The sequence below is a fragment of the Trichechus manatus genome, unplaced genomic scaffold (genome assembly GCF_000243295.1).
Source record: "Trichechus manatus latirostris isolate Lorelei unplaced genomic scaffold, TriManLat1.0 scaffold00001, whole genome shotgun sequence".
NCBI classification, from domain to species: Eukaryota; Metazoa; Chordata; class Mammalia; order Sirenia; family Trichechidae; genus Trichechus; species Trichechus manatus.
The window spans coordinates 27,594,308-27,604,794 of record NW_004443937.1 but is presented as its reverse complement, the minus strand read 5'-3'; the positions used below and the strand labels follow the sequence as shown (position 1 = coordinate 27,604,794).

General features: G+C 48.3%; 1 protein-coding gene across 1 annotated transcript; it reads left to right on the top strand.

Moving 5' to 3' along the window:
- Positions 1-1,216: 1,216 nt before the first annotated feature.
- On the top strand, positions 1,217-2,159 carry TMEM89 (transmembrane protein 89). The gene is made up of 2 exons (XM_004368500.1): positions 1,217-1,513; positions 1,974-2,159. The coding sequence occupies exons 1-2, from the start codon at positions 1,217-1,219 to the stop codon at positions 2,157-2,159; spliced, it is 483 nt and encodes a 160-aa protein (XP_004368557.1).
- The last annotated feature ends 8,328 nt before the right edge of the window (positions 2,160-10,487 follow it).

Below are 10,487 nucleotides of genomic sequence, written 5' to 3'. Positions count from 1 at the left end.
GGTTAGATCTAGGGTAAGGTTTAATGTCAGAACAGGGTTATAGTTATAATCAGGGTTAGGTTTAGGGTTAAATGTGTTGACGTCACAAAATGCTTAGACAATCACTGTTTCACAACGGTGAGTTTGCTGGTTATCAGGTACCACTCTGTACCAGCCGTCAGGTCCCAGACTCTGTACCGAGCATTGGGCACAGACCCAAGAATGGACAGAGGCTGTCCAAGTCGCTCTGACACCCCTTGCCCTACTTTTATTACACACCATCCGCCTCCCCCACCCCCACCCGGGAACCTTAGTCCAGGAAGGCAGAGCTGTTTTTATGCTCTGTCATGGCCATGTCCTGGCACCAGAAATGCTGTCTGGCCCATGGCAGGCGCTTGGTAAATATTGGCTGAAAGAAGCTGATGTACTGGGGTGGGAGACAGACCTCAAACAAGAAATCGCAGGTGGTTGGAAATGCTCTGAATGTAACAATGTCATGTGAGAGACCCGCGTTGCCCAAGATGGTCACTGGAGGAAGCCCCAGGTGGTAGTGACACCTGAACTGAGACCCCAACCGCGCGAAGTTGTCTCCAGGAGTGGGGAGCAGCATTGCTGGCATTGGAAACAGCAGGTGTTTTCAGGGAACATGAGGGAGATTGTGTACCAAAGCAGATAGAACGCCTGCTGACGGGGAAAGCCCACATCTCCCAGGGCCGCCCCCACAGGCCAGGAAGAGGCCTTCAGGCTTTATCCTGAGATGGGAGGCCCTGGTGGGTTTTGATCAAGGGCCTAACTCAGTCTGACTCACAATTTTTAAGCACTCACTCTGCTGCAGTGTAGACTGTGCGGCTGAGGTGGAGGGAGGAGGGGAGTAGGGGAGGGGACTAGTGAGTAGCTTGGCCTGGGGTGGTGTGGATACTGGTGGAGAGAAGCGGCTTTAGGGGATGAAAGGGTTGAGGAGGTCTGGAGAGAGGGAGGAAGGGAGGGAAAGGAGGCACTCCGTCAGTCTTGGGCCAACCCACCAGCTGGGAGGGTGAGACCCAGGGCCCCAAGACTCCCACCGTCCTCTAGCCCGGGAACCTAGCTCCGCTTGGCTCCCACCACCACCCCCGTTTTGTGGCCATGGGCCCAGCTAGAACCTGCTGCCTGGGAGCTGGAGCCAGGGCTGCCCCTGGGGGGAGGGGTGTTTGCTGGTTGCCAGGCGCCCGGGTTCCGGCCCCAGACACTTGGCACAGCCATGCTGCATGCACTGTCCTTACTGCCCTTACTGCTCCTGCTGGCCACACCCACCCCCGCCCTCGCCTGGTCACGGCCCCTCTGGTACCAGGTGGGGCTGGACTTGCAGCCTTGGGGGTGCCAGCCAAACAGCCTGGAAGGATGCGGGGGTGGCCTGGGCTGTCCTGGCCATTGGATGGGCCTGGGCATGTCAGACCATATCTACCCCGTGGCTGGGGTCACTGTCACCACCACCATGATGCTGGTGATCAGCCGAGCGATGCTGCAGCGGCGGCGTTCACTGGCTGCCAAGAGTGAGGTGAGCGCAGCACTGCTCTGTCCTCCCTGGCCTCCTGCCTCCGCTCATATCCAACGCGCCCATAGCCTTCACCCAGCCCTCCCCATCTGCCCACCCATTCCCCACCCATGCCTTGTGGGCCTCCTGCCTCTGCCTGCTTACATCCCATGGTCCTTACATCTGTCCACACATCTCTGTTGAGCCCATGTCCGTCTACTCATCAGCCCCTGACCACGCCCTATAGCCTGCACCCATCTGTCCCCATTTGGTACTCCTGCTTCTTACCCAGCACCCATAGGCCCCATGACAAAAGCTAACCTATAACAGGCCCTGACTGATCCTCCAGTGCCCTGAGTCCCCATCCCCTTCAGGCACTGTCCCCCACCCCACCCTTCCACCCTAGCTCCACTGCTACTCCTCACTGCACCCCCATCCTGTCCCTCTGCTCCCTCTCACTCCTGCCTCTTGGTCCTAGCCTCAGCATACACTGATGACCACTGACCCCTGTGGACCCTGGAAGCGGCGGGCCCCAATCTCAGACCGTGCACTACTCCTGGGGGTCCTGCACATGATGGATGCCCTCCTGGTTCATATAGAGGGCCACCTTCAGCGTCTAGCCACCCAGCCACATATCCAAATAAAGGGGTCTCCTGCCCAGAGTGGGTGACCCAACACATGCCTCTCTTTGCCTGATGGCCCGCTGATATGGATGGCCTGAGGTCCTGGGCCAGGACTTGGGCCAGTGTGTCAGTTCTCTGTGGGTCTGTCTGAGTCCTGTGTCCCCTTGTCCACTCTTAGAGCCAACTGACTTACTGAGTTCCTGGTGAGGGACTAGGCTTCAGTACCTAGGATGGGTGGGTGGGTTGCTAGGGCACAAGCTGGCTCATCATCCCCACCAGCTGACCCTTCCTCCCTAAGGACCCCACCTCCAAGCACTTACCACTGCTCCTCTGGCCTGACTCGTCCCTGGGGACCCCCAATGTGGCAGGAGAAGACATAAGTGTCAGGGTGATCCAGGGAAGGCTGCCCTGAGGAGGTGACAGCCTGGCTGTGTCCTGAGGAAAATGCGTGTGGAGAAGGGCACTCAGACAGAGGCTCCCACGCACACTGGCCAGGTGGGCAGCACCCAGTGACAGGTGAGAGATTCTGCTTCTCCCATGTGCAGGAGGAGCCCAGGAAGAGGGACCTGGTAGGCTGAGGAGAATAGGGGCTAGAACCAGACCCTGAGGAGCTCTGATGGGGGACGAGCACTCTGGACCTCCAGTCACTGTGGAGTCGCACCTGCTCCCTTGCTTCACCCACCCTTGATACCACCTCAGAGAGGCTGCAGGAGCTGTCCTTAAGGATTTCGTCCTGCCAGTGAAAAGCAGCTGGCTCTGGTTTTCTTCTTCCCCAGCCTGGCAGGGAAGAAGGAGGGGGATAGTCACTGCTCTGAGTTTCCGATGGCAGCCACTTCCTGTCTCCTACCCACTCTCCCTCACTGAGGCCCAGTAACCCCAGCCTGGAACCAGGTAGGCAGCCTGAGTTGCCTTCACCTTTATGGAGGCCTTGAACGTGCCCTTGTGCCTGAGTGGCCCTTGCTCCAAGGCCCAGGAAGTAGCGTGAAGGCTGAACCTCACCAAAGGGACCTTTACCCCCTTCCTCCCTTCCTTCTACTACACACAATCCAGGTTGAGTGGGGCCTGAGGCCTGTATGTTTTTAGGGTTCCTGTTTTAGAAAAAGAATACCAAGTTATGAATTCAGAAATAGAAACAGAATTTAACAAAAATAATGAGGAAAGAAATCAGGACAAATGATAAAATTTGAAAAGTTGACTAATACTACAATACAAAATCCAGAAAAATAACGTATTTTTGATGACTTCCTGACATATTTCTGTAATACTTTTTTCCTACATTTTTTGGCTACTCACTCTGATGGCCTCTTTTTAGGACAAAGATTTTGTAATTTTTTGGAAAATATTTTCTGTGGAGAGAATAGAAAGATAATTCAGTTTTCCTTCTAATACCGTTGATTAAAATTTGTGTTCCAATTATTGATAGTTTAGCCAAGTTCTTTCATTTTCCAACCTGTTGTCAATGGTGTCATGTAAAAGTTCTGGATTGTTGTCAAATTTGGGAAACCACCATAAACTTTTTTTCATATATGAGCTATAAGATTTGGAAGAATTTTCCCCAGATGAACTTCTCGCTCCACACATTTCAAATCTTGTCTTCCCTCCAGGGCCCACGACTCTTCCAGCGCTGCGTGCTGGGGCAGGTTCCTAGGACCTTGCACTTCTGTCCTGAACCAGAAGCTCCAACCCAGCAGGAGGTTCTTGGGGACCATTCCTGCACCAGGACAGGAATCTAACCATACACAGGAGTAGAGCAAACCATTATAAGTATGCCCCTCTAAACTGAAACCAGGAGTCCTTGGGTGGCACAAACAGTTAAGTGCTCGGCTGTTAACTCAAAGATTGGCCGTTTGAACCCACCCAGAGCCACCTCAGAAGAAAGGCTTGGCCATGAAAACGCTGTGGAGCACAGTTTTACTCTGACACACACGGGGTCACCATGACATCAGCTTGACGGCCACCGGTTTGGTTTTTTGGTTTTAAACTTAATCCAAGTGTGTCCCTGTGGTAGACATGGAGATGTGCCGCCAGGTCCCCCTTCAAGGAAGGCCAGCTGCTGCCAGCCTCTGGGCAAATGGCGAGCAGAAAGGTCTGCCTCAGCTGGAGAGAGCCCTCTTGAAACTAGTCTTCTCCCTTTGCCCAACTCTTTCCTTCCTCCCTTCTTCCTTCCCTCCCTCAGGGGCTGACCACAAGGGACTTCCTGGCAAGCATTCTGCACTCTGATCACCCTCTCACGGTCTGCTTCCCAGAGACCCAGCCTGGGACAGTCCCCAACCCATCTTCCTCTTGACTGGGTTCCGAAAGTGCCACAACCTCTCTGATGTCCCCCAAATAAAGGGAAGTGGGAGAGAGTCTGAGTGGAAAAGGGCAAAGGTCCTAACTGAATGCAGTCAAGATATCTTAATTTTGCAGATTTTCAAAAACATTTGACCCAGTGGACACAGTGCCCAGGCCCCTCCCAAGGCCTGGGAGAGAAGGGCACTGAAGGTCAAGCTTCATCAGCCTCTGTTCTGCATTCTCATTCTACAAGGTTTATTGAGCGCCTACTGTTTGCCAGCACTGTTGTGAAAGCCAGAGTCCACCGATGTACAGACAGACTTAGCTCCTTCTTTATCCACTCAGATGCCTGTGACAGGAGGGTGAAGGTGGTGAAACAGACTCAAAAATGCAATTACTCTGCAGAGGCATGCTGGCCCAGCTAGGGTGGGGCAGGGCTGGGCTGACTGCTGGGACCTGTAGGGTTGAATGGGTGACTAGAGGAGGGGGGAGGGTGTCCAGTCAGAAAGATAGGCACGTGTTAGGGCCTGGTGGGAGGGCAGACCTTGACCTGTTCCAGGAACTGTAAGGTGCTCAGAACTTCAGGAGGGAAAAAGGGCTCTAGAGGGCAGAAAGGAGTGTGCTGGGGAGAGGCAAGAGTTGGGTGACTCCTGACAAGGGTGTTGTCTTAGTCATCTAGTGCTGCTAAAACAGAAATGCCACAAGCGGATGGCTTAAACAAAAAGAAATTTATTCTCTCACAGTCTAGTAGGCTACAAGTCCAAATTCAGGGCGTCAGCTCTGGAGGAAGGTCCTTCTTGTCAATCTTCCCCTAGACTAGGAGCTTCTCTGCGCAGGAACCCCGAGTCCAAAGGATGTGCTCTGCTCCTGGCACTGCTTTCTTGGTGGTATGAGGTCCCCCTCTCTGCTTGCTTCCCTTTCCTTTTATCTCTTGTAAGATAAAAGTGGTGCAGGCCACACTCCGGGGAAACTCCCTTTACATTGGATCCGGGATGTGACTTTAGTAAGGGTGTTACAATCCCATCCTAATCCTCTTTAACATAAAATTTCAATCACAAAATGGAGGGCAACCACACAATACTGGGAATCATGGCCTAACCAAGTTGACACATATTCTGGGGGGACACAATTCAATCCATGACAGGTGTGGTAGGCAAAACCCCCAAAGATGTCTGTGTCCTAATCCCTGGAACCTGTGAATATGTTACATTATGTGACAAAAGGAACTTTGCAGATGGAATTAAGGTTAAGGACCGTAAAATACAGAGATTATCCTGGATTATTTGGGTGAGCCCAGTGTAATCATATGAGCCCTTAAAAATGGAAGAGGAAGGTAAAAGAGTTGGCTGGAGAGATTGGAAGTGTGAGATGAACTCCACCCTCCATTGCTGGCTTCGAAGATGACGGAAGGAGGCCATAAGCCAAGGAATTCAGGTAGCCTCTAGAAGCTGGGAATGGCTCTCAACTGACAGGCAGTGGAGTGGAGGGAGTGCTGGACCTGAGGGGTTTTAAGAGAGGATAGGAGGAGAGGGATTAAAGGCAGTGAGCATGGTCAACTCTTTGGGGGAGTTTGGCTAGAAGGAAGCTAGAATTAGGTGGTCAATGGGAGAGGTGTGGGGCCAAGCGAGAGTGTTTTAATAATGGAATGTTCACAGCTTTTGCTGTAAATTCTGCAGGAGCACAGGCTTTGGATGATTAAGCAGGGTGGGCTACAGGGTGCCAGGACCCAGGTGCCCACCCCAAAGGTAGCTGGCATCCCAGGAGGGCCTGGCAGATGTAAGCAAACAAGTATATTTATTTTCACCCCCGTTTTGTCCACACATGGCGCTTACTATATATACTCATGCATCTTTTTTCATTTAACATGATGTAACAATAATAATTATTATTATTGCTGATGGAGCCCTGGTGGTGCAGTGGTTAAGAGCTTGACTGCTAACCAAAAAGGTCAGCATTCGGATCCACCATTCGCTCCTTGGAAACCCTATGGGGCAGTTTTACTCTGTCCCACAGGGTCACTATGAGTCAGAATCGACTTAATGGCAATGGGTTTGGTTTTATTGCTCTTAGTTAGCTAACAGTTACTGTATGCTAGGTTCTGTTCTTTATATAATGATTTAATGCCTCACAGCTACATGGGGTATAATTTTGGAGATGAGTGAACTGAAATACAGAGTAGTCAAAGAATTTTGCCAAGGTTCTATAGCTAGTGGGAAGCTCAGTGCCCATCTCATAAACCTGTAGCTCGAGTTTCCACAAAGTGAACACACCTGGATGACAACTGAGTCAAGAAGCCCCTCCCCTCCCCAGCTCATACCCCTCCCAGTCATGACTCTCTTCTCCCCAAAGACAAACGCGGATCTTCACTCCTATCATCACCGTAGGTGAGTTTTCTTTCAGCACTTTGAAGATGTCTGTCCATCATCTTCTGGGTTGCGGAGTTTCTGATGAGAAGTCTGCTGTAATTCTTATGTTTGCTCCTCTGTAATTTGTCTTTCCATAAGTTAGCTTTGCCTGTTTTTGAATTCTATAGAAATGGAATCGTATAGTTTGAGCGATTCCGTCCCTGGCTCCCCTCACCCACCATCACGTTTCTGAGCAACATCCAGGTTGCTGCGTGCAGCAGTAGTGCTTTCATGCTCAGTACAGGATGTTTTTCACTGTATGAATCCAACAAAATGTATGGTTCCACTCTCCTGTTGGTGAACGCTTGGGTTACGTCCAGTTTGGGATTGTTACAAATAAAGCTACTAGGAACATTTTTTCACAAGGCTTTTGGTGCCAGGGTTCACACGTTTTTCTAAGGTGTATACCTGTGAGTAGACCTGTGCTTTGTTTGTATATATGTTCAGTTTTAGCAGATTCCGCCAGAAAGTTTTTCCAAAGTGCTTGTACCATTTACTTCCAACCAGAAGTGAACGAGAGTTCCAGTTGTTCCTTGTCCTGGCTAAAACTTGGTATGGCTAGTCTTTGTACCTTTAGTCCTTGTGGTGGGCATGCACTGGTATCTCACTGTGGTTTGATTTGCATCTATCTCCCTGATGACTAATGCTGTTGTGTGCCTTTTCATGTGTTTATTGGCCATCTGGTTATCCTCATTTGCTCAGTGAGTTTTAATTTCCATTTCTCTTATTGGGGGTGAGACTGAGCACATTTTCAAATATTTAGGAGCTATTCAAATTTCCTTGTCGGTGAACTGTTTGTCATGTGTTTAGATTTTTCTTTATTGAAGCCCTTTATTATGGGTTTGTAAGAGTTCCTAATATATTAGGGAAAGAGGTCCTTTGTGATATGATTTACAAATATTTTTCCCAGTGTATTTAAATGTATTTAACTGGTGTTTTTCCTCACAGACATTTTTCATTTTCATGTCGTTGATGTTATCAAGCTTTTCTACCCTAGAGTGATTGATTTAAAACATAAATCAGAGCCCATCACTCCCCCACTTAAAAGCCCCAATAGTCCCCCCACTGCCTGTGGGATGAAGCCCAGCCTCAGACCATGGTCTATGAAGTCCCGAGGATGCAGGCCCTGATTGCCTGTCTGGCTACATCCATCACTGCCCATCCATCCCTGCTGCTCGCTGTGCACCAGCCACACGAGTCCCTCTTCTATCTTGAAAACATCAAGCTTCTTCCCACCTCAGGGCTTTTGCACTTGCTCTTCCCTCTGCCTGGACTGTTTTTCCTCATATATTCATGTGACCCTCATCAATCAAGTCTTGGCTCAAACATCCCCTTCTCAGAGAGGTCCCTGATCCTCTCTTGCTTACACCACTGTATTTTTCCTCAGAGCCCTCTCACTATCTGAAACATTGTTATATGTGTATCCTTCACTTGTTCCTTCCTGTGGCTCCCTGGATCCCTGGTGCCTAGAACAGGCTGAGAGCACAGCATGTGCTCAGTAAGTAATTGCTGTGAGAATGAATGAAGAGACACCAAGAATAACCAAAAAATGTATGCGTATAGGCATACGGGTGTACGAGCAGGTACCCAGTCCAACCAAACCCACTGTCGTTGAGTTGATTCCGACTTATAACGACCCTGTAGGGCAGGGTACAATTGCCCCATAGGGCTGCCGAGTCTGTAAATCTTTATGGAAACTGACTACCATATCTTTCTCCTGTGGACTGGCTGGTGGGTTCGAACCACCAACCTTTTGGTTAGCAGTTGAGCACTTAACCACTGTGCCACCAGGGCTCCTTCGGGTAGGTACAAGTGTATACATATGTATGCACAGATAGAAGTATCTATAGATACATGTACATACAGATATGTGGGTACACATATATATTCATAGAAGACACATTTACAGATACTTCTCAGACATAACCAAATACCTTGTGAGATAGGTTTTCTGGATTTGAAGGTTTAGGACCTTAGTCTCATGGGAGAACTGTCAATATAGTTCACAAGGGGCATGTTATGCATCCTAGTGTATGGGTCTTAAAAGCTGACAAGCAGCCATCTACGATACAACTACTCGTCTCCACTCATCAGGAGCAAAAGAGAAAGAAGGAAACCAAAGTCTCAGAGAAGAAACTAGTCTATAGGACTAATAGCCTACACGAGCCATGGTCTCATCTACCCCGAGACCAGAAGACCTAGATGGTGCCCATTTCCCACTACTGACCATTCTGATCAGGGCCACAATAGATGGATCCTGATAGAACAGGAGAAAAACACGGAACAGAACTCAAATTCTTAAAAAGCCAAGACTTACTGGACCAGTTGAGGCTAGAGGATTCCCTGAGACTATTGCCCTGAGACAGTCTTTAAACCTTGAACTGAAACTGTCCTCTGAAGTCACCTTTTAGTGAAACAACAGATTGGCACACAAAATAAAGGACATTACTCGTGAGTACGGTGCTCCATTAAAAAACCATCCATATGAGACCAAAAGGTCAACAATTACTCTAAAGCAAAGATGAGAGGATAAGAAGGTAGGGAAACTAGAGTACTGGAAAAGGAACAACCAGAACGCAATTAAAGAGAATGGTGACACATCATGAAAAATGTAACTGATGTCACTAAACAGTTTGTATAGAAATTGTCAAATGGGAACCTAATTTTGTTGTGTAAACTTTCACAGAAAACAACAAAATATTATTTTAAAAAAATGAAGCATAAGTATGAAAAAAATTAAACTGAACTAATGAAAAAATGTTGTTCTGAACATTTGAAAAAGGGACTTTCTAATAAAGAAGTAGCAGACAGAGAATGGTTGCAACTTGAATAATATAATCGATGTCACTGAATTGTATATGTAGCAATTGCTGAGATGGTGTATGTTTTGTTATACATATTTGCACCACAGTGAAAAATCAAAAACGTCTCCAAGGGAGGGGAGAAGTAGCAGGCAAAAATAATTCTCCCTGAAGAAGTTTCACCTAAAAGTCAATTTGCCCCACAGCCAAGATTAATTTGTTAATGATCCATTTTCATGGAATCAGGGTCACAGTATTCCACTCCTTGGAGGGATGCTCGCCCCTCTGGACTTGGAGGTTTCATGTGCCTTTCAGAAGTCTGGTGTTCACCATTTCAGACATTTCTCTCCCATTGGGATCTAGATAGAGCAGCTCTATTTTCATATTTCTGGAAAGCTCTTATCACTACTATGATATTCCACATGCTACACTCCAAGACATTTATTTTGTTTGACACTTGAACGTTTTCCATTCTGTCTCGTTCAAGGCATGCACTTGATCCCCTTACAAAGTAAATGAACACATCCAAATGTCTGTTCCTTTAAAGTGATGAATGAAAAAACCCCACCAAACCCACTACCATGGAGTCGATTCTGACTCTTAGCAACCCTATAGGCAGAGTACAACTGCCCCATAGGGTTTTATGTAAGCAGACTACCACATCTTTTCTCAGCAGCTGGTGGGTTCCAACCAGAGACCTTTTGGTTAGTGGCCAAACACTTTAACCACTGCGTCACAAGGACTCCTCAAGCAACGAATAATTGTGTTAAAAACACGTGTCACAGCCAAGATGCATCTAAGGAGACTTGACAATGAAATGTAGTATGTTATTCTGGATAGGATCCTGGAACAGAAAAAACACGTTAAATAAAAACTAAGGAAATCTGAATAAGCT

Excerpts from the sequence above, each read along its gene's own strand:
- TMEM89 (XM_004368500.1), top strand. The coding sequence starts at position 1,217 with ATGCTGCATGCACTGTCCTTACTGCCCTTACTGCTCCTGCTGGCCACA. Across the intron at positions 1,514-1,973 it reads CACTGGCTGCCAAGAGTGAG|CATACACTGATGACCACTGA; the intron begins GTGAGCGCAGCA and ends TCCTAGCCTCAG.